We start from the raw sequence: 25,023 nt of genomic DNA, 5'->3' as shown, positions 1-25,023 counted from the left end.
GACCGAGTCGTACACAGAGAATCAAACAGCCAGAACACAGCACTCAGGGGTCACCACACAATGCCAAGGGCGAAAGTATAACTGACGGGGGATGGGAGCTTCCTGAGGCTATAAGAAGCCACCCCAGAACCAATGAGAGGCCTCCATAATAGGTCCCAGGTGTGCAGGTGAGAGTGCACTGAGGTCAGAACATTAACCTCAGCAGTGCCGGTCACCCAGCACTGGTATCATGACAAAAAAAGAGAGGAGTAGACAGGGGGGAGAAATGAAAGTATGAGGGGTGCCAGGGAGAAAAAAGGGATGGAGAGGGGAATGGGAGGAGGGAGAGAACCACCCCAGTCCAGCCGTCCATTCGAACAAAAACCCAAATGACATTCAAGTGTGAGGGTCAAGTTGCACAAGGCTACCATATTCGTTGGGAGTGCTTCAATTCCATCCAATCGAACCATGAATAGAATGGAAGACCTCATATCTACTGTAGAGAGAAGCCGTCAAGTCTTCCCATGTATATTAATTCGTTGAGCTTAGAAATGCAGAGGTACTGGCCAGGTGGAATAGCTTTCTTCTATAAAAGCCGAATACAAGCTCTGTCAACCATCACCAAAAATCTTAGTAGAGGCTGTTTGTAGGAGGAAGCTGAAGTCTCACAGAGCTGTTGAAGGACTAGTTTAGGACCCATTTCAGATGAATTGCCTGTAATTGACCTGATTATGTTTTTCACTTCAGTCCAGAACGGTTGTAAAACCGGACAGAACCAAAAGATATCAAGGAAATTTCCCTCATCTGATCCACATCTTCAACACTTAGGGTCAATAGAGGGGAACATTTTGTTTAACTTAACCAGAACCTTGTACCACTGTGAAAGAAGCTTGAAATTCGCTTTCTGAAGCTGATTTATGTGCCAAGGACAACATCCTTTCTCTTTGTTCTATGGAGAGAGTGATGCCCAAGTCCTCTTCCCATTGTGTTAAAATTCTGGGAGGAGGCTGATCCATTGGGTTAGTTAGCACTGAGTGTACAGAGGAAGTGCATGACAAATCACCCCCTCACCCATACAAACAATTTTAAAAGCGGAAAGGGTTAGTGGGTATTGAGCGTAGTTTGGAAGGGAGCTAACAAACTGACGGGGTTGGAGAGAATGCCATGTTCCCAGTGGCAAGGGGTCAATAATAGCTTGTCCTTCTTTAGAGGTACTTCAATCATTATCTACACTAATCTGGAAAGCCCTAAATATTCCCTGATAGAGCCAAAGTCTGAAAACCGGGTCTGACAGACCAGGGGAGAATTTCGGAGAGCTGATAATGGGTGATAAAGGAAATACTATGGGAAGAAGAAGTTTGCGTGTCTCTGGTCTGGAGCAGCAATAGAGTGTAGTACTAATTGTAGGATGAGATTTCAACGAAGTTTGGGAAATGGAAGGTAACCAGGGGAGAGCAGCTTATAGGGACCTCTGAAAAGCCTTGTTCTATTTGTACCCATGGCTTCACCGAAGCGTGCTTGCACCAGTCTATGACTCTAGACATATGAGCACACAGATAGGTTTTTATATCCGTAAGGCCCAGTCCATCTTGACTTTTTGGTCTACGTGGGAGGGATCGCTGGTGTCTAGTTGGTTTACTAGCCCATAGGAAATATATTTGCATGGACACTATAGATTTGAAAAAGGAGCTATGGACTTTAATGGGGAGAGTTTGAAAAATATATAATAGGCGAGGGAGAACATTCATTTTAGGAATTTCACATCTGCCAAACCAACTAAAATAAAAATGAGAAAAAGAGTGATATATTCAGCTTCCCACACCGTGTAACGCAGAGTCTCGGTTGAAAGCGATTCTTGGAGGGTGCTGATGCTGCAGATGATTGGAATTGGAAACAGGGAAGGGGGGAGGAGTGGGTGAGGACAGCCATCCAGATATAGTAGCAGTTAGTGCATGATGAGATACCGAGCCAGCAGATATGTTATTATTGGCAGACAAGAAGGGAGAGAATAAGTAGGAGTTGAGTTTTTTTTTTTGTAATACGTGTAGATCAGAGGGAGGCCATCTGGACCTGGGGCTTTACCTGAGGGAGAATTCTTGACTGCAATTTTACGCTCCAGCTTAGGCCTCTTTCACACTTCAGTTTTTTGCCATCAGTCAAAATCCGCCAAAATTTGAAAATGGCGGATCCGCAAAAATGGAAACAAAACGTATGCAAACTGATGGAACGGATCCGTTTTGTTGAGGATCCTCAACAAAACGGATCCGTTCCATCAGTTTGCATCCGTTTTGTCATCCATTGGATCCGTTTTGCGGATCCGTTTTTCCACACCTCCAAAATGGGATGCTCCCAAATATGATTCGCTCTTGGAAAATACTCTCAAATGTGATTGGATGCTGGAAACTAGGGAGAAATATATCTAGGGTGTTGTGATACAATTTCTTTGAAAGGTTTTAGAGCTAGTGGCAGCGATGGAAGGAGTTGGTGCGAGTCTGGAAGGAGTTATTGCGAGTATTGACAGCTTCTGTGTGGAATTGGATCTTCACTTGAATCGGTTGGCAATTATTGCTATCGAGAGGGAGAAAAGAAGACTGCGAATCCTGCGTATGAGGAGACGGCGCCAGTGGATTCATCCCATTAATGCGCAGAGGTTCACCCGTGGCGTTTTTTCCACACTGTACCTGTAATTGAGGGAGAATCCGGACAAGTTCTTCAACTACGTGCGCATGCGGATGGAATTCTTTGAGATATTGGTGGATCGTGTTGGAGAACAAATCCGGAGAAGGGACACCTACATGCGGTTTTCTATATCACCGGCGGAGCGTTTGATGGTGACCCTTCGGTAAGTTATCTACCTTTTAAAATGTTTCAGATTCTGCAGGCTTTTGTTATGTTATGGCTTGTAGTTTGTATTAATTTTACTTTTTTTCCCTTTTTTTAAGATTCCTGGCAACTGGAGAATCCTTCACCTCCCTCCATTTCCAGTTCCGGATTGGGATTTCCACTATTGCTGGAATTGTACAACAGACCTGCCGGGCATTATGGGATTCTCTACAGGAGGAATACATCCCAGAGCCAACCCAGGAGAGGTGGCTGGAGATTGCAGAGAAGTTTCAAGAAATCTGCCAGTTTCCAAACTGCATCGGTGCCGTGGATGGCAAGCATATCAGGACTGTGAAACCCATGGGATCTGGTTCACAGTTTTACAACTATAAAAAATACTTTTCTATTATGCTTATGGCCATTTCGGATGAAAACTGCAAATAAATTGCCGTGGACATTGGTGCATACGGTCGTTCTAACGACTCACAGGTATTCAAGATTTCCACCATTGGCCGTCGCTTGTATGGAGACAATTTTAACTTCCCACCTCCAAGACCACTCCCTGGAACAACAGGCCCACCAATGCCTTTTGTGTGCGTTGGCGACGATGCTTTTCAACTTTCTAAACACCTACTGAAACCATATGGTAGTCGTGGACTAACACACCGGAAAAGAATCTATAACTATCGGTTAACTAGAGCGCGCAGAGTGGTGGAGTGCGCGTTTGGAATTTTAACTGCCAAATGGAGAGTCCTGTTAACGGCCATGAAAATGAAAACAGAAACTGTGGATGAGGTGGTAAAGGCCTGTGTAATCCTGCACAATTTTGTCCTTTCAAAGGAACCAGTTTCCATCGATGAAAATGTGTATGAAACCACCTTGTGGGATTATGAGGAGCAAACTTTTCGGAGTACTGGTTCAGTGGCAAGAATTAGGGATACCTTTGCAGATTATTTTGTTACACCAGAGGGACAAGTGGACTGGCAAGATGACATGATATAATTTTCTTCATACCAATTGTGAGTAATTTTTTTTTTTTTTATCAGAAATGTTACCAAGTGTTTGCTTTGCACAAGCATTGTGTTTTACCATGTGATTTGGTTAGTTTTACACTTTGCAGTGTTACCAATTGTTGGGTACCAAGCGTAAAGTTACAAAGTGTTATGTACCTATGTTACCAAGTGTTGTGTACCAAGTGTTTTACACTTTGAAATGTTCACAAGTGTTGGTTATCATATGTTGTGCTACCAAGTGTTTTTTTTGTACCTTGTACACCACCGGTGTACTGTGAAATATTACCCAGTGTTGTGTGTTGTGTTAACAAGTGTTGTGTTACCAAGTGTTGTGTTTACCTTTTACACCACTGGTGTAATTTGAATAAAGAAAGAAGCAAACAATAAACATCACAATAAAGTTTTTTGAAAAAAAAACAGTTTATTTCTGACAATTTGTATTAACTGTATTTTTTTTTTTTTTTCTTAACCTTTTTTTGTAACTTTTTTTGGTATAATTACTTTTTTTAATTTTTTTGGTATATTACCTTTTTTTAATTTTTTTTTGGTATATTACCTTTTTTTAATTTTTTTTTTTTGGTATATTACAACAGAAATTACAAACTATGATAATGTTGGGTGGAGATAGTATTGGAGGGGTTAACAGGGTTGACCACATCGGGGGGGGGGGGGTAGGGGACTGGGGAGGGAGTTGGTGAGGACCAGAAGTGGAAGGGGGGTTTAACACATGTGGTTGGGACGGGAGTGGATGGACAGACGAGGTTTGTGGGTACATTGAAGGTGTATGTGGGGGTGGGTATGGTGAGGGCATTGGGGTATAATGCAATGGGGAAGGTAGGTACTGGGAAGAATGGAATGGGGAACGAGAGAAAGGAGAGGGAGTGGTAGGAGGAGGGACGGCTGTGTGATGGATGGTGGTGGAAGGATGGACGGGGGAAGGATGGACTGTGGAAGGATAGACAGGGGGAGGATGGACAGGGGGAGGATGAGATGCTTCAGCAAGCACTTCCACTAGAGCATTGTGACAGGCTTGCATCACACGCATCTGCTGGTGAGTACTTAAACCTTCCATTTGCCGGACAACAGATTGAAAAAAGGTATGTCTCGGTGTCTGGTTTGATTCTAAATTCATCTGTTCCATGTATCTTCTGAGTTCCATGATACTTTGATTGATCATGGTCAACCCAGAAAATAACCGTTGTCCATAAGTGTGGAAACCGTGTTGAACAGTTGAGTTTAGATTCAAACAGTCAGACAAGGTCAACCTTTCCTGACTCCTCAGACGCTGCCGGCCAGAACCAAAAGTTGGTCGAGATGTTGCGGCAGTGTCTGAGGGGTGGGGAACAGGGAACAAGTCGTCACCAGCAGCTTCATGTGATGAAGTCTGCCCTGCTGCTCCAGTGCTGGTGGAGGGGATAGAGGGATGAGACAAGAGGGTAGGTACAGAGGGGTCGGATACCTCGATGTGGTCACCGGGGGCGGTCTCACTAGGGATCACTCCAGAGGGACGCAACTCTGATGCAGACTCCCGAGTGCTGCAGATGGTGCTAAAAAAGGAGAAAAAAAAATGTATATTAAAAATATTGATATTTAATTTAAGTCTGCTGAAAAAAAAATTGGTTAAACATTTCTACTACAGGAATTGTTTGGGGAATATTTACCTTCTGCACGCCATTGTAGATCGCAGGAACGCCAGGGCTTTGTAGTTTTTGTACTGGGGTCCCCGGCGTCCTCCCGACGATCCACTCGGGGTCTGAATCTCTTTGTTGTAGTCCCTCTTGAAGCGATCCAGGAGCGACCGCCACCGTGTGATAACCCTGTCACCTGTGAAGCAAAAAAAAAAAAAAAAGGTTTAGTATTCAACACTTCACATGCTGGAAATATAAGTTACTGAAGTTGTAATACTTACGCACAAAATCCCTGGCCCTCGCATTGAGTTCCTCCCAGTTGTCAATAACTGAAGAACAGACTTCATCCCAGAGCCGTCGGGTGGTTGGTTGGTCGGCATGAAGACGGTTTGCCATGTTCCACAGCGGCTCCCGGATTTCCACCTCATGGATGAGGTCATCAGTATCAATAATGACACCCTCCTCCTGATGTCTGCGGGGAGCACGCTGTGAAACCTGTGAAGATAAAAAACAAAACAAAAAGCAAAAAATTACATTATATTCAAACACATGATGTTCATTTAAACAATTATCAAAATAGGGTTACTTAGAGATAGGTCTATAGGGTATTTATATCCTCAGTCTTCAATGAATGGAGGACAGATTTTTTTATTTAATCATGAATATGGTTACAGATATCTGCCCTGGCAGATCCAGAGTTAGATTTATCTATAGAGTATAGAGAAGTGTGAGTTGCTTTCCTGTCTGACGGGGTCTGAATTATTGGCATATAACCCTCTTTGATCGCTGGATACTGAGCTCTCTAGCCAGCGTTCTGCTACATTTATTCCCAACTTCATGAAAAATATCTTCTACATTTAGCTAGGGGACACTTAGCCTTCTGAGACACAATGGATCTCAACTCATCTCTTTTCTGAATGAGAAGAATTTGTGTGTTGTGGATAGGGAGGCCCTTATTTCGAGTTTCAAGTGTATGAATGTCGGCCAGCAAATCATTGATAGCTGAAGCTCTCTCTTTTTGTACGTGACCTGTGTCTGATAATGCTCCCCCTGACCACAAATTTATGCGCCTTCCAGATTATGTTGGGGGACATGCAAACTATAACTCTTAATAGCAAATAAAGCTCTTGTACCAAATATTTCGCCTCTTCTTCACAGCATAAAACACGCTTATAATGTGCAAATCTGGGCAGTTCATGAAAGTTACAGCAATTACCATACTGTATCGTCACACTCACTAGAGTCCCAAACACAAGTAACAATCTGTAGTTCTAATTTAACATATGATGCTATGAAAGTTTACATGACTAACCAATAGTTTGCCTTCTAATTCAGACCCATCAGTGCGCGGAAATTTCAGTTATTGGGCTTTCCATATTTAACATGGTAATTCGTATCTTTCCATATTTTTACATGGTGGTAATTCGGATCTTTCCATATTATTGCATGCTAATTAGGAACTTTCCATATTATTATGGTAAATGCTAATTAGGAGCTTTACATATCATTACATGGCAAATAGGAACTTTCAATATTATTACATGGTAATGAGAACATTTTCAGTTTTATATTTCAGCTGTTTTTTTTTTCATTACATTCCCAGTGGCTAAGAATTAAAACACATGTTTAGCTGGCAGCATTGCCTTTAAATTGCATAACGTTCCGGTTAGTGTTCCACAAGCTTCTTGTAATATGTTGCCAGAATTTTCTACTTTCTCTTGAACTGGTGTAACTGAGTCAGGTTCATAGACCTCCTTGCTCAGAAACTGAGGTCAGGCTAAAGTGATGGCTACTCCATTATTTTCAATTTGTTGTCCTTGGGCCATTGTTATAAAACTCTGCACGCATGCTTGTACTAAGTGTCCATTTGAAGAACCTTTATGCATCGAAGATTTAACTTATTGGCTGCTGACCTTTAGATTTGCTTCAATATCTTAACATAATTGTCTTCTCATATATTGCCGTTGATACTGTGAAGCGCACAGTCAGTCATGCCAAAATGCACAACCCACAACATGACTCCGCCAGCCATGTGCTTAACGGTTGAGATGATTCTGTGGCTTGTAAACGTCCCAATTCTTTTCCCATGCATAGCGATGGTCGAAGAGTTCCATTTTTATTTTTCTAAAAAGTTAAATCTTTGTCCCCATGTCTGAATGCATACCATAACCTGTATTTTTTATGGTGGCTTTGCAGCAGTGGCTTCTTTATTGCTGACCGGCCTTTCAGGTCATTTCTATAAGACACATTTCATTGTTGATCTTGATTCTTTTGTACCAGTATTCTCCCAGCATTGTTATCCTCCAGCATCAACTTTTATTATTGTTGTTGTCTTGGATATATTTTATTTTCTCCCTTCACCCTCCATGACAGCACAACAGGAGATTGCTTCCCTGCACTAATAGGTACAGTAAACACAAAGGAAACACTATCTTCAGTGTTTTTCCTGTCCCTAGGGACATGAAGAGGCTATCATGGTGTTCTGCCGTCAGCAGACACTGGGACTGAATGAATACTTGCTGTGCAGTGAGGTCGATCGGGCTTTCTTCCTCCTTTCTATCTGCTCATGTGTCTGGAGAATCGGGACCTATCCATTCTCTTGTGCCCCAGGCAATGCTGATCGAAGGTGGACTGGGGTCCTTCAATATCTCCCCAGCCTCTCTCCTCCTTTTTTTTCCATGCTGTCGTGCAGTGGGTGTGCGCTGTAAGTGGCGAGGGTCGCCAGTTCCCTTCAATTGATAGCACTTCCGATTGCGTTCCACCATGGAATACACTACATTTTTTGGTCCTCTGGGGGTAAACAATAACAATGAATTAATGGGAGGAGGATGTATATGGCCTTCAGGAAGTTCCCCTCTAGATTGGAATCGCAGGAGGATTTTTCAGGAAGGGGAGGAGTCGCATCCAAGTAATGCCGACTGGGCTGGGTCATGGTCACTTCATTATCAGTGACCTATGACAAGAAGACTCCCTAAGGTAAAACTGGTCCCTTACTTCCATAGAGAGTATGTCTGTCTTTGCTCTGCATTTGCTGAGCCCAGCGCGAAGATAAGCTCAATAAGTAATCATAGTGTGCATTCCTCATTATGGGATTAGGATATGGATAGTTCCGCCTTCTTCCCTTTCTGGAGAGCAAGGATCCTACACCAAAAACAAGAGCTAAATCTTAGGGTTGTAGATGTGCCATTTGTAATAAGAAGCTCCCCTCCTAACCTATAAAAAGCAATTATGTCAGGAGTGCACAGGAAAGGTTGTGAGGGATGAAAAACTGTTTCTATTAGAAGAGTAAAGAGAGATGGTACGTCAGGAAATTCAGACTTGCCTAACCACCTTCTCTCACTTGTGTTCTCTAGCACATACTGTCATCAAAAAGAGGAAGATTAGTTTTTCAGGAGAGTTTGGACTCCGAAAAAGCCCATGCATCTATGAGTGGGAGTTCCTGGAAAAGCGTATGGTTATTTTGGGCGAACTAAAAGGAAGATTTCCGTTAGAAGATATATCTATAGCTTGGTCTGAAATTCCCAAGATTGGTATCCAAGTCTCTAAGGGGGCTAGAAAAGCAACTCTTCAGTTTGAGAATTCTTCACAACTTAAATATCCAATTGATCGGAAGATGGAGAGCCTTTTAAAGAAAACTTTGGAAGCATCTGCGGCCTTGTTATCAACAAATGTAGCATCCAATTGCGTAGCAAGGTCTGTGGTCAGTTGATTAAATTCACTTGAGAGCCACCTAAGCATGGCCACTTCAATAGAATATTTACTAGCTTCTTTAGATCTTTTTCAGAAGGCTATCTCCTATCAGATACCTCAGCAGAGTCAGTCAGGGTAGCTGCTAGGTGCTCGGTGTTATCAAACACAACAAGACGGGCACTTTGGCTGAAAATGTGGACCAGCACTGTATCCAAAGCCAAACTTTGCTCCATTTCATTTCAGGGTGAATTTGAGTTGAAGCCTACTCTAGATGGGCTAATAGAAAAGGCATCTGAGAGAAAATCAAAATCACTACCTGAACCGAAAGTCATCAGGGGAAAATCATTTCGTTCACCACAGGCGAAACACTAGGTTACTGACAGTTTTAATTTGACTGGATTTTGGGTCCAGGATTTAGGTGCAACCAAAGGTCTGGGTGGGAAAGGTCATTCCCGTAATCCAGTTTACATGAGAGCATTAAGCTCAGCAGTGTGGAGTTTGGGCTAGAGCTGCATTGAAGTGTTGTTTGTCTGGGGACTACTGTGGAAGGTCGACTCATTTAGCTGCTCCTCGAGGTAGACACAGGCACATGTGGGGTTAAAGTCTCTGGGTGGTTTATTGTATCATAAACCAAACCCCAAAATGGTAACAGAAAAAAACAGCCTTTCTGGCTCAAAAGAAAGTAAACAGTTCATACACATATGGCAGCTCTCACAGCAGTGTCAGCCTAGAGGCTTCCTTGCCTCTACACAACAAACTGGCTGGATATTTATCTCTCCAGCCACACCCTTGAGGTTGATCTATAGGGAGTAGGCGTCCCGCCCATTTCTTACCTACTCTCCTAAAAACCCGCCATAACATGGCCACTTAACTCCTTCATCACATATCATGCTGAAAAGAAACTTCTGGGTTTCTAGATCATGGAGAAAAGCAATCTCTGTGACACACGTCACCCCTCACTTACAGTGCCAGTGTCCCTGTCACAATACGTATAGACTTCTGAACCTGCTACATCCTGCAATACTGAGATTGGTGAGCCTGCCATGTTTTTTTTTCTTCTTTCACTTGCCTGAATGAATGACTGTTAATTACTTGTACTGCAGAAAGGTTGTTTTTGTTTTGGATCTGTAAAACTTATGACAAAGTTTATTGTCTATGCTGTTTTGATATAAAAACCATGTGTCAGTGTGTATAAAGCTGCTACCAAAAAGTTGAAATCCTACAGGGAGTTCTCTTCCTAACTGGAGGAAGGGTTTAGGAAATACAGCTCTTTGACATGTATCTGCCTGTTTTTAAAGGGAACCTGTCAGCAGGAATGTGCACATTAACCTACAGAGAGTGTCAGGTTGGCGCTGTTATACTGATTAAAATGATAGCTTGGTTGATGAAATCTGTCATGTGGTTGTTGTTTAACCCCTGAAAGACCAGTTTTGAAGGGTTAATAAACTTCTTGAATGTGGTTGTGAGCACCTTGAGGGGTGCAGTTTTTAGAATGGTGTCACTTTTGGGTGTTTTCTATCACATAGACCCCTCAAAGTGACTTCAAATGTGATGTGGTCCCTAAAAATAAAATGGTGTTGTAAAAATGAGAAATCACTGGTCAACTTTTAACTCTTATAACTTCCTAACAAAAAAAAATTTTCGTTCCAAAATTATGCTAATGTAAAGTAAACATGTGGGAAATGTTATTTATTAAGTTTTTGTGTGCCATATCTCTGATTTAAGGGCATAAAAATTCAAAGTTGGAAAATTGCGAAATTATCAAAATTTTCCAGGATCCATGGAAGCGTTCCAGAGTTATTACCTCATAAAGGGACAGTGGTCAGAATTGTAAAAATTGGCCCAGTCATTAACGTGCAAACCACCCTTGGGGGTAAAGGGGTTAAGCTGTCAGCGCTGCACTCTGTGCACACTGCCATGAGAGACTTCTTGACATGTACTGCGCATGACAGGAAGTTTCTCAGCTCTGGTAACCCGGATGTCGTCACGCCGCGGGGTCTTCGATCCAAAGGCAGAGGGGCTGGGGGTTAAAGTGCCGGGAGCAGTCTGTGACCGCTCCTGGCACTTATTGCCGGGTGTCAGCTGTGAGAATCAGCTGACACCCGGCCGTGATTGGTCGCACTCACTGGGGGAAGGCGGTCAATCATCATGACGTACTATCCCGTCCATGGTCTGATTGTGCTGGGGCCCATGGACGAGAGAGTACGTCAGCTGGCACAAAGGGGTTAAAGGGACAAGAGGTAATTGGACGATTATCTTATCCTCTTAATGACCGCCAATATGTCTTTTAACTGACCTGAGATATAAGAGTATAGCATCCCCATACAGGGGACAATCCAGCAGCTGTCACCTGTACACTATAGCTGACTACCTGCTGCATCAGCCACAATCACTGTTGGCACCGTCCATATCTGTTTAACCTCTTAGATGCTGCTGTCAATAGTGACTATATCATATAAATGGTTAGCAGAGTGTGGGGGGCTCCATCTTTATCCCTAATGTCACCCTGAGATCATGATTGTGTGGTCCTGATGTTTGCCATGGCAGTTCACGGCCAAATAACGACCTTAGAGTCTGACGGCTATAGCGGCTGTTCAGAAGTTAGCGACGTTTAGGTGGTAAAAATACACTTTTTCATTCCTATCATGCCACTTTGTATTAATCCCTTAATGACCACCAATACGTCTTTTTACTGACCTTAGATATAAGAGAATAGCATCCCCATACAGGTGACAATCCAGCAGCTGTCGGCTGTACACTATATCTGACAAATTGCTGCATCAGCCACGATCACTGTTGGCACCGTCCATATCTGTTTAACCCCTTAGAAGCTACTGTCAGTAGTGACTACATCATATGTTTGCCTTTGCAATTTATGGCCAAATAGCGGCCTTAGAGTTTGCCGGCTAGAGCGGCCAGTTCAGAAGTTAGTGACATTTAGGTGGTACAAATACACTTTTTTTTTTGTATTCCTGTCATGTCACTTTGCATTAATTCCTGAAAAGCACCTGTAGGGTTAATACAGTGCCTTGCAAAAGTATTCGGCCCCCTGGAACTTTTCAACCTTTTCCCACATATCATGCAAACATAAAGATACCAAATGTAAATTTTTGGTGAAAAATCAACAACAAATGAAACACAATTGTGAAGTTGAACGAAATTTATTGGTTGTTTTAAATTTTTGTGGAAATTCAAAAACTGTAAAGTGGGGTGTGCAATATTATTCAGTCCCTTTAACTTAATACTTTGTTGCACCACCTTTTGCTGCGATTATAGCTGCAAGTCGCTTGGGGTATGTCTCTATCAGTTTTGTACATCAAGAGACTGAAATTCTTGCCCATTCTTCCTTGGCAAACAGCTCGAGCTCAGTGAGGTTGGATGGAGATCATTTGTGAACAGCAGTTTTCAGCTCTTTCCACAGATTCTCGACTGGATTCAGGTCTGGACTTTGACTTGGCCATTCTAACACCTGAATATGTTTATTTGTGAACCAATCCATTGTAGATTTTGCTTTCTGTTTGGGATCATTGTCTTGTTGGAAGACAAATCTCCGTCCCAGTCTCAGGACTTTTGCAGACTGCAACAGGTTCTCTTTAAGAATGGTCCTGCATTTGGCTCCATCCATCTTCCCATCAATTTTAACCATCTTCCCTGTCCCTGCTGAAGAAAAGCAGGCCCAAACAATAATGCTGCCACCACCATGTTTGACAGTGGGAATGGAGTGTTCAGGGTGATGAGCTGTGTTGCCTTTATGCCAAACATATCGTTTGGCATTGTTGCCAAAAAGTTCGATTTTGGTTTCATCTGACCAAGCACCTTCTTCTACATGTTTGTTGTGTCTCCCAGGTGGCTTGTTGCAAGCTTTAAACGACACTTTTTATGGATATCGTTGAGAAATGGCCTTCTTGCCACTGTTCCGTTAAAGGCCAGATTTGTGCAGTGTACCTCTGATTGTTGTCCTATGGACAGACTGTCCCACCTCAGCTGTAGATCTCTGCAGTTCATCTAGAGTGATTATGGGCCTCTTGGCTGCATCTCTGATCAGTCTTCTCCTTGTTTGAGATGAAAGTTTAGAGGGAAGGTCGGGTCTTGGTAGATTTGCAGTGGTATGATACGCATTCCATTTCAATATGATCACTTGCACAGTGCTCATTGGGATGTTTAAAGTTTTGGAAATCATTTTGTGTCCACACCCGGCTTTAAACTTCTCCACAACAGTATCACGGACCTGCCTGTTGTGTTCCTTGGTCTTCATGATGCTCTCTGTGCATCAAACAGAACCCTGAGACTATCACAGAGCAGGTGCATTTATACTGAGACTTGATTACACACACAAGTGGATTATATTTATCATCATTAGTCATTTAGGACAACATTGGATCATTCAGAGATCCACAATGAACTTCTGGAGTGAGTTTGCTGCACTGAAAGTAAAGGCGCCGAATAATATTGCACGCCTCACTTTTCAGTTTTTGAATTTCCACAAGTTTTAAATAACCAATAAATTTCATTCAACTTCACAATTGTGTCCCACTTGTTGATTTTTCACCAAAAATTTACATTTGGTATCTTTATGTTTGAAGCATGATATGTGGGAAAAGGTTGAAAAGTTCCAGGGGGCCGAATACTTTCGCAAGGCACTGTAAACTTCCTGACAGAGGTTTTTAGTATGTTGGGGGGTGCTGGCATTTGAAAATGGCATCACGTTTGAGTTTTCCAATAGATAGGATCCTCAAAGTCACTTCAAACCTGGATAGGTCCCTTAAAAATATAAATGTTGTAAATTTCCTTGAAAAACTACTGCTACAATTTTAAAACTAAAAGGCTAAAAAATAAAATAACATTTTACAAATTGTGCTGTTGTAAAGCAGACATGAGGGAAATGTTATTTATTAATGTTTTGCTATGGTATGACTATTTGGATTAAAGGGGTAATCATTCAAAATTTGAAAATTGCTAATTTTTTACTTTTTTGTCAAATTTCTGGTCTTTTTTATAAATAAACACAAAACAAATTGACCTAAATTTACCATTATCATAAAGTATAATGTGCCACGAAAAAACAATTTCAAAATCACTAGGATTTGTTGAAGCATTTCAGAGTTATTACTACATAAAGTGACACTGGTCAAATTTTTAAAATTTGACGCCGTCACTAATTGGTTAAAATCCCTTTAATGGGCTTTTCACTCAATCCATCAATTAAGCAGGTGAGAGGTCTGGAGCTGATTCCAGTTTTTGCCTTTACATTTGGAAGCTTTTGCTTAATGGAAAAAAAAAAAAATCCACCAGAGAGATGGCAGGAACGTTCAGAGTGGTAAATCAACAATTTGGTATATTCTGGGGAAAAAAAACGCATCTGTGAGCTTGGAAACTCAATAAGCCCTAGACATCTACAGGAAACACCAGTCATGGATGATCTCAGAATACTTTCCATAATGAAGTAAAACCGCTTCACAACATCCACCCAATTGCTTAACAAACAGACAATCTTTGCATGTGTTTCGGCGGTCTAATAGCTGTGAGACATGCAGCCACGGGGACTCAAACATACTTTTCGAGCTTGCCGAAGAAACTCCGCACACGAGCATGCTCGGATAACACCTTATCTGACCACATTCGCTCATCACTACTCATGATCCAAAGCGCACCACATCCTTTGTAACACATGGTCGAGGCTGTGTGATGGCATGGGCATGCATGGCTTCCAATGGCACTGGGTCAATGGTGTATATTGATGATGCAGCAGAAAGCAGCCTGATGAATTCTGAAGTGTACAGGGCGATACCTTCTGCCCAGATTCAGACAGAATGCAGCAAAGCTTCATTGGATGGTATTTCACAGTGCAGATAGGACAATCACCCAAAAGTTACCTTGAAAGCTACCCAGGATGTGTTTTTTTTTTTTTTTTAATGCACATAAGTGGAATATTCTGCAATGGCCAAGTCAATAAGCAGATCTCATCCATTTCCAGCATGCATTTCACATGCTTAACCCTTTAATGACCAGGCCAAATTTTTTAAAGCGGACCTGTGTCCCTTTATGTGGTAATATGATAGATATTTGGATTTAGGGGGCTTGTGCATTGTGGTGCAAAGAAATATGAATTGAGGAGCCACATCAGGTAGAAAATATGCTGAGGAGGGGAAAAAAAAGGGAAAGAGACTACCTGTAGGCATGTGCACATTCACAATGTGTAGACATAACGAGTATAATTTCATTAGTGAGAATGAAACAAGCACAAAAATCACTGAAAACAGTAAAAAGAATACAACATAGGTTTCCCAGGCCAAGACACCCCCCAAAAATGTAGACTGATCTTGTATATTAAATAGTACATCCACATAATATCCAATACATGGTCCAACAAACCAAAAAGGTGGAAATTAACAATGCACACAGATCAGTTGTCATAAATGGGACACACATTTATGCACACCCCTAAGGGTAAAAAAGGTTTGTATAAAACCCAAAATAAGTTAGGTCCAAACCCTGTCAAAAGTGGAACCAGTCACTCTTGAAATGGTGACAGAGGGATACATGCATAAGTGTATCCAAACCTGATCTCACCCCACCATATGTATATAGAGAGTCACAATAAGAATTAGGTAGCCAAGTAGCTGTCATAGAGCAATGCTCATAGAATATGTTCCTGAAAGCCTCCCCCAGGTCTCCGGGCGGCTTTTCCTTCATCTCCACCCCCCTCCTTTGCACACCTTATTGATTTCCATGGCATTCTTATTCTCTCCTCCGGTGATTTTCACCACCTATATGTAGGTATACTTTTGGGGGAGACTTTTAGGTGGAAAATCTGCGCATTTTTTATGCGTCTTTGATGTGTATTTGTTGCGGTTTTGTACGCGTTTTTGTAAATCAATAGAGCTAAATAAAGATATATTATTTAAAAAAAAAACTGTGATGTAATTTCCTTGTTCAACATCTTCTTTTTCATTCTCCATTGAAGACCATAATATCATTACATACCATGTTCAAATATAATGTTTACACACACAAAATATATAAGTGAATATATATATATATATATATTATATTACCAAGCCCGAGGTTTACTAATAAACAGGTGTCAGCCAGATTATTTTTCAAAATTCTTATATTAAAAAAATTGCGTGGGCTCCCGCATAATTTTCATAACCAGCAGAGGGAAAGCCGACGGTTGAGGGCTGATTTTAATATTCTGGAAAGGAGCCATTAGCTATAAAAGTTTCCAGGCTATGTCAGCTCACAGCTGTCTGCTTAACCTTTACCGGCTAGTTTACAGGGGAACCCCAAAAAGAAATTGACATGGGGTCCCCCTATAAAATCAAACCAGCAAAGGCTAGCAGACAGCTGCGGGCAGATATTAATTGCTTGGGAAGGGGCCATATTTGTTGGCACCCCCCAGGCCAAAAACATCAGCTCAGCTGCGCCAGTTCTGGCACTTAGCCTCGCTCTTCCTCACTCAGGTGACATCAAGCCCACAGGTTAGTAATGGTGAGACGTCTATAAGACACCTATCCATTACTAATGCTATATAGTACATAAACACACAGCCAGAATGAAGTCATTTATTTGAAATAGTCACACAGACTCCTTTATTGAATTTTAATTAACCATACTTACTGAACGCCTAATCCCCGGCGCCCTCGTTTCTTGCAGCAAAAAAAAAACAAAAAAAAACATATAATACTATCCTGTCCAACGTAGTCCATTTAATACCGAGTCTTCCATGGCTATCCCACGTGTAGAACAGTCACATCGGGAGATGTGATCGCTCTACCCAGCCTCCGGCGATATACTGAGGGAGCGATTACCTCCTGTCAGTGTATCACTGCGCTGCCATGAGAGTTTACCGGAGTTCATCAGCTCCAGTGCTGTCACTTAAGGCAATACCGCTGTGTGAGAACTTTCTCACGCAGCGGTGCCGTAAGTGAGAACACCGGAGCTGATCAGCTGATGTACTCCGGTGAACTCTCACGGTGGCTCAGTGATATACTGAGGGAGCGATTACCTCCTGTCAGTGTATCACCGGCAGCTGGGTGACATCATCGTGGGACACTTGGTATTAAATGGACTACGGCGGACAGGGAGTATATGTTGGTTTATTATTTTTGATTGCTTGCAGGAGACGCGGGCGTTGCGGATTAGGTGCTCGGTGAGTATGTATATTGTATGTGACTGTCAATGTTTTATTTATTTATTTTTTTTCAATTGAACTCAGGCGCCGAATGATGAGACTATTCTCCATCATCGGCTCATGCGGTCTCTGCTATATGTGACAGCAGATATAGCTGGATGGGAGTAGTAGTTCCATCAGACAACGCCTAAGTACAATCACTATGGGCTGTTCATCTCTTGGGTACACATGAACGCAGACAGCCGCACGCAGCCACATGCAAACAGAAGCAGACTGACACAGACAGACATGCACACATTCTCTGCCCATGCACACATTCTCCACCCACTCACTCTTCCTCCTCCTGACATAATTTCCTTTGACAATTCTGCAGCCTTTTTGGCAGCAAATCCGCAAAAAGATAGGGTACGCATGCCGAGGTAGGCGAAGCTGATGGGAGAAGGTGCGGCCGTGGGCGGAGCTTCACAGAGGAAGCCCGCAGCCGTCCGCACTTGGGCAATACGCTAGTGTGAAACTAGCCTTAGATAACAGTCACTATTTGCAGCAGCATCTAAGGGGTTAAAAAGCCATGGTTGCTGTCAAAACCAATCAACAATGTTACAGCAAGGTGTCAGCTATAGTCTACCGTCGACAGCGGCCGAATTTGTCCAATTACCGTACTTTTGAGCCCCTGAAATGAAGAGGCTTTATAGAAAAATGGTGACAGTTCCTAAATGTTTCACAGGATATTTTTCTTTAACCCCTTTATTTAAACTTGAAAGTCTTTATTTGAATTGTTTATCCGTTGTTTAATTTTCAGTAAAAGATAATGTCAGGGTATGTGCAGACGATCAGTAGACACTCCCGTGACTCACCCGTGGAGACGGACAAGTGGCGTGTCTCTCCGGACTGCAGCAGATCTACTTATCTTGCGGAGACGCGAGCCTCCACAGGATACATTTCTCCCATACAATGTATAGGACGCGATGCATCCGCACAGTTCAGTGAACACGCGTTCAATAACCGGAAGCGGTTTGGACGCAGCGGACATGTGCTGTGTCCAAAGCGTTGCCAATTACTGACCGTGTGCACTTACCCTCATGCAAAGCTGAAATCACGGAGATTCTGTCACTGTCCAAATATTTCTGGACCCAACTGTATGTCTTCTCTCGCTACAGCTTTGTAAAAAGAGGTTGTAATACGTTTCTCATTTTTTTTTCTCTAATAACCAGTGTCATGTGTAAGGAGGGGATTTTTGCAGACATACCGATTATTTTAATCAGTGTTTTATGATTCTTTGCAGTGCAAATCGCATTTCTACCCTGGAAGCAATAAGCCACTGTCAAAACCTGACAGAATTATATCTGAGGAAAAATAACATTTCCAACCTGGGCGAGCTATACTACCTGAAAACTCTGCCAAGACTGAAAACATTGTGGCTGTCCGAAAATCCCTGCTGCAACCCTGATCCACACAGCTACAGAATGACTGTGCTAAGAAATCTTCCTAATCTTCAGAAGCTAGACAATCAAGGTAAGAAGCCTTCTCCTGTGTTTGACATGCTTTTAAAGGAATTTACTCCCAGCCAGTCCCACACAAGAGTGAAATAAATATTGGCTGCATTGTAAGCTACAGTCGTAAGAGCCCAAATATAGATTGAAGAGATTTGGAGCTGATTTGTGTTGCAGCAGAAGGCATTAAGCAGTGATGTTCTGATCCGTACACCATTCACATCCAGTCACTGTCGGAGGTGATAACTGCTGATTGCTAGGGGGTGCAGGTTGTTGGACCCCCACTGATTTTGCATTGATGAGCTATCCTTGTGATAGGTCAGAGATATAAAATAAGTGGGTAACCCCTTTAAAAAATGTAATGCGTCAGTGGCTTGCTTTTTTTTTTCTTTCTTGCTGATTACTGTAATTATTGGTCATCCGTTGTTCTGCCATTTGAAACGGATCTGTATTTTGCTTACAGGATCAGTTTCAAATAGATGATTCCTTGAAAGTTCACATGTCCAGTAGTATATGTTCAATATGTATTTTTCCATCTCCAGTAAGCAAATAACAGATTTGCTTCAAATGGGAGAACAACGGATGGCAAATTAATGAATCAGTTTCCTATAGACCTCAATGTTGTAACCTCGATGATTACTGGATATGTGAACATAGCCTGAGGGTATGTGCACAAGGTGCGGATTCTGCTGCAGTTCCGCAGTGGATTTGGTCCTGCGGATCTGCAGCAGAACTGTAAGTGATGTACAGTACCATTTAAGGCTATGTAAAACAAAAAACACAGTGCACATGCTGCCAATTTTTTCACGCAGATTTAACCCCTTTCTTACATTAGACGTACTATTCTGTCCATGTGACCTGGGACTTAAGTCCCAAGGACGGAATAGTACGTCTAGCGCGATCAGCTGCGCTCACGGAGGGAGCGCAGCTGATCGCGGCTGGGTGTCAGCTGATTATCACAGCTGACACCCGGCACTCTGTGTCAGGGGCGGTCACGGACCGCCCCCGACACGTTAACCCCTGGCATACTGCGATCAAACACGATGACAGATCGCTGATCTGTCACAGCAATCTGTGATATGACAGATCAGCGATCTGTCACATGGCAGTGATGTCCCCCCTGGGACATTGTAATAAAGTTAAAGTGTAAAAATAATTTATAAAAAAATCGCTAAATAAATTTTTTAAATTAGTTAACGTCTTTATTGAACCCCTTAAAAAATAAAAAAGCAAAAAATAAAGCTTTATCATACCGCAGAACAAAAAGTGCAATAACGCGCAATCAAAAAGACGCATATAAATAACCATGATACTGCTGAAAACGTCACCTTGTCCCGCAAAAAACGAGCCCCACACAACGTCATCAGCAAAAAAATAAAGTTATAGGTCGCAGAATAAAGCGATGCAAAAATTATTTTTTTATATAAAATTATTTTCATTGCATAAAAGCGCCAAAACATTGAAAAAAAAAGACATAAATGAGGTATCGCTGTAATCGTACTGACCCGAAGAATAAAAACGCTTTATCAATTTTACCGGACAGGGAATGGTGCAAACGCACCCCCCAAAAGAAATTCATGAAATGCTGGTTTTTGTTCATTCTGCATCCCAAAAATCGGAATAAAAAGCGATCAAAAAATGTCACGTGCCCGAAAATGGTAGCAATAAAAACGTCAACTGGTCCCAAAAAAATAAGACCTCACATGACTCGGTAGGTCAAAATATGGAAAAAATATATCTCAAAATGTGGTGATGCATTAACTATTTTTACAATAAAAAGCGTCTTTTAGTGTGTGACAGCTGCCAAACATAAAAACCCGCCATAAATAGTAAATCAAACCCCCCCCCGTTATCACCCCCTTAGTTAGGAAAAAATAATAAAATTTAAAAAAAAAGTATTCATTTCCATTTTCCCGTTAGGGCTAGGGTTAGGGGTGTGTTGGGGTTAGGGTTGGAGTTAGAATTGGGGGGTTTCCACTGTTTTGACACATCAGGGGCTCTCCAAAACACGACATGGCGTCCGATCTCAATTTCAGCCAAAAAAGTCAAATGGCGCTGCTTCCCTTCCGAGCTCTGCCATGCGCCCAAATAGTGGTTTACCCCCACATATGGGGTATCAGCGTACTCAGGACAAATTGCACAATAACTTTTGGGGTCCTGTTACCCTTGGGAAAATAGAAATTGGGGGTGAAAAGATCATTTTTGTGGAAAAAAATATGATTTATTAATTGTACGGCTGTACGTTATAAACTTCTGTGAAGCCCTTTGGGGTTCAAAGTGCTCACCACATATCTAGATAAGTTCCATTGGGGGTCTAGTTTCCAAAATGGGGTCACTTGTGGGGGGTTTCCACTGTTTAGGCACATCAGTGGCTCTCCAAACGTGACATGGCATCGGATCTGAATTCCAGCCAATTTTGCAGTGAAAAAGTCAAACGGCGCTCCTTCCCTTCCGAGCTCTGCCATGCGCCCAAACAGTGGTCCCCCTCCCCCCCACATATCAGGTATCGGCGTACTCAGGACAAATTGGACAATAACTTTTTCAGTCCAATTTCTCCTGTTACCCTTGGTAAAATAAAAAAAAATTGAACCTGAAGCAATTTTTTTTGTGAAAAAAAAAAGTTAAATTTTCATTTTTTTAAGCATTCAAAAAATTCCTGTGAAGCACCTGAAGGGTTAATAAACTTCTTGAATGTGGTTTTGAGCACCTTGAGGGGTGCAGTTTTTAGAATGGTGTCACTTTTGGGTATTTTCTGCCATATAGACCCCTAGTGGCTTCAAATGTGATGTGGTCCCTAAAAATAAAATGGTGTTGTAAAAATGAGAAATCACTGGTCAACTTTTAACCCTTATAACTTCCTAACAAAAAAAAAAAATTTGTTTCCAAAATTGTGCTGATGTAAAGTAGACATGTGGGAAATGTTATTTATTAACTATTTTGTGTCACATAACTCTTTGGTTTAAGGGGATAAAAATTCAGAGTTTGAAAATTGCAAAATTTTCGCCATATTTCCGTTTTTTTATAAGTAAACGCAAGTTATAGCGAAGAAATTTTACCACTAAAGTGAAGTAAAATGTCTCGAGAAAACAATCTCAGAATCGCCTAGATCCGTTGAAGCGTTCTTGAGTTATTACCTCAGAAAGGGTCAGCGGTCAGCATTGTAAAAATTGGCCCGGGAGTTAACGTGCAAACCACCCTTGGTGGTAAAGGGGTTAAAACTGCAGCATGTCACTTCTTTTGTGGAGATCCGCAGCAGTTTTATTCCTGCTCCATTATAGGAATCCGCAGGTGTAAGGGTATGTGCACACTTTGCAGATTTGTGTGAAGAATTTTCTGCACAAAAAATGCATCTCCCGGCAGAAAACGCAGCTGCAGATTTCACGAACTTCATCGCGTTTTTTGTGCGTATTCTATGCTTTTTTAGTGCGGTTTTTCATTGCGGTTTTCCACCTGCGGATTTCTAGAATGGAGCAGGTGGAAAACTGCAGCAAAAGCGCACAAAAGAAGTGACATGTGCACAGCGGATTTTGTTTCACATAGGCTTTAATGCTACTGTACCTCACATGCAGTTCTGCTACGTATACGCAGGGCCAAATCTGCTGCATATATGCAGCAGAATCCGCACCGTGTGCACATAGGCACTGCAGGGAAATTTTTCTGCAAAAATTTTACTTTAGCCTCAAAGTTTTAAATCACAGAAGAGGTAATAGAAAATGGACTGAACAACTTTGTATGCAATTTTTACTTAATGTTTTTCTGGAAAAGAAAGGCACTATTATGAGTTCTGGGTCATGCCAACAGTATTGCACCCCGAGACCATTCATATGTAGGGTTGCTTTTCATCCAAGGGAATGGGGTCACTCCCAAATTTACCTAAGAACACTAACATATAGTTGTGCTCAAAAGATTACATACCCTGGCAGAATTTTTGCTTTCTTTTTTTCAGAGAATATGAATGATAACACCAAAACTTTTTCTCCACTCATGGTTAGTGGTTAGGTGAAGTAATTTATTGTCAAGTTATTGTGTTTTCTCTTTCTAAATCATAATGACAACCCAAAACATCCAAATGACCCTGATCAAAAGTTCACATACCCTGGTGATTTTGGCCAGATAACATGCACAGAAGTGGACACAAATGGGTTTGTATAGCTACTAAAGGTTACATCCTCACCTGTGACCTGTTTGCTTGTAATCAGTGTGTGTGCATAAAAGCTGAGTGAGTTTCTGGGATCCAGACAGACTCTTGCATCTTTCATCCAGCCACTGATGTTTCTGGATTGTGAGTCAGAGGGAAATCAAAAGAATTGTCAACGGATCTACGGGAAAAAGTAGTTGAACTGTATAAAACAGGAATGGGATACAAAAATATTTCCAAGGAGTTGATAAGCGTTCAAACTATGATTAACAAATGGAAAATCAGGGGCTCTGTAAAAACAAAACCTCAGTCAGGTATACCAAAAAGAGTTTTGTCAGCAATTGCCAGGAAAATTTGCTAGGGATGCAAAGAAAAACCCACAAATAACATCAACTTAAAAACTGGACTCTCTGAAAACTAGCAGTGTGGCTGTTTCAAGATGCCCAATAAGAAGGCACTTGAAGAAAAATTTACTGCATGATCGAGTCGCCAGAAGAAAGCCATTACTGCGCAAATGGCTTTCACCTACAGTATGCAAAACAGCATAGTGACAAGCCTCAAAACTTCTGGAACAAGGTAAATTGGAGTGATGAGACCAAAATTGAACTTTATGGCCACAGCCATAAATGTTCCATTTGGAGAGAGGTCAACAAGGCCTATGATGAAAGGAACACCATTACTACTGTAAAGCACGGAGGTGGATCACTGATGTTTTGTGGATGTGTGAGCTACAAAGGCACAGGAAACTTGTTCAAAGTTGAAGGAAAGATGAATGCAGCACATTATCCGCAAATACTGGATGCAAATTTGCAATCATCAGCTGGAAGCTGCGCATGGGACGTACTTGGACTTTTCAACATGACGATTCAAAACACAAGGCCAAGCCAACCTGTCATTGGCTACAGCAGAACAAAGTGAATGTTCTGGAGTGGTCAACTCCATCTACTGACATCAATATCATTGAGCCACTCTGGGGAGATCTCAAGCACGCAGTTCATGCCAAACAGCCGAACTTTTAAATTCCTATTTCTCTTGTCACCTTCCACAACAGCAATATCGGAGGATGTCTCCCCGCCCTAATGGGGGACAGGAAACACAAGAGGTTAAAAATCCCTCCCATTCCTGCCACCACCAGTGTTTTTCTGTCCCCTCTGGGCATGAAGAGGTCCTGAATAGTGCTGCTGTGGCCTGCAACCGGGGCACTTTAATGACTACCTTATATGCCGAGGTCGGGGGCTCCGCTCTCTTCCTGTAGGGGCTGCTCCCGTCTCCATATTCCATGGCACTCGGGACCCCTTTCCCGCCCCTCCTGTGCCTCCTTGGGTAAAGCGGGGCGGTGATTTGCAGCCAGGGTCCTCCAGGAGCTCCCCGCCATTGTCCTCTCCCCATGCGGCTGTACTAGCGCCACGCGCATACTGGAAGTAATGTGGGACCGAACTTCCGGTTCACTTCATAATGTGTTCCACGCTGGAACGCGCGCGCGGCCTACTATTGCCGGGGCTAGACCGGTGGGGGAATAGCTGCAATGGATTGGGGACGGTCGCCACACGATTCCCACCTGTGGACCTGGGGGAGGAGGAGCACAGAACACGCTGGAGTATCGCAATTATTTAAATCCTGGTCTGGGTTCTTCCAGGTAAGGCCATTATCTGTACATGTGACTGTGACAGACTGACCATGGATGGCGACAAACCCGTACTGCCTGCATCTGCAGAGCACAGCGTTCACCCTCCTACTGTAAGTAGTGGTGTGGGTCACCTTACTGTGCCAGTAGATTATGTGTGACTTAGTATACCTTTCTCTCTCTCTTTTAGGGAGACAAGGTCTCTGCCCTTAAAAAGGATAAACCACCCAGCCGCAAATGTCTGTGTGGTTCCAGGCTTCCCTCTGCATATAGAAAGAAACTTTCTCGGCCCTGCATTGATGATGTATTATGTGCTGAACAGCCCTCCATACTGGACAGCATAAAAACAGATGGGAGGTCCAATCTCTATTGTGACATTTTCCCTGGCCCTGGTGCCACAGCCCCCTTCTAGAAAGAGAAAAATGGCACCTGTAGAATCTGACTTGGACTCGGGCGGAATTGATACCTCTAACTAAGAGGATATTTGGGAAAATGAGGGTTCCA

The 25,023-nt window shown here is 42.3% G+C and overlaps 1 protein-coding gene across 3 annotated transcripts in view; it reads left to right on the top strand.

Annotated features, from left to right (window-relative positions):
* CFAP410 (cilia and flagella associated protein 410) overlaps nt 1–25,023 on the top strand; it is a 154,583-nt gene that overhangs the window by 39,435 nt on the left and 90,125 nt on the right. For all 3 annotated transcript variants that reach the window (XM_073558206.1, XM_073558207.1, XM_073558208.1), the window contains one exon: nt 18,550–18,779. In XM_073558206.1, coding sequence (XP_073414307.1) covers nt 18,550–18,779 — 230 coding nt within the window. The remainder of the gene's footprint in view (nt 1–18,549; nt 18,780–25,023) is intronic.

This window comes from Dendrobates tinctorius, unplaced genomic scaffold, assembly GCF_039654945.1.
Source record: "Dendrobates tinctorius isolate UK_male_01 unplaced genomic scaffold, ASM3965494v1 ptg000254l, whole genome shotgun sequence".
Taxonomy (NCBI): domain Eukaryota; kingdom Metazoa; phylum Chordata; class Amphibia; order Anura; family Dendrobatidae; genus Dendrobates; species Dendrobates tinctorius.
The sequence above is the reverse complement of the archived record's forward strand: the minus strand, read 5'-3'. Positions and strand labels throughout refer to the sequence as shown.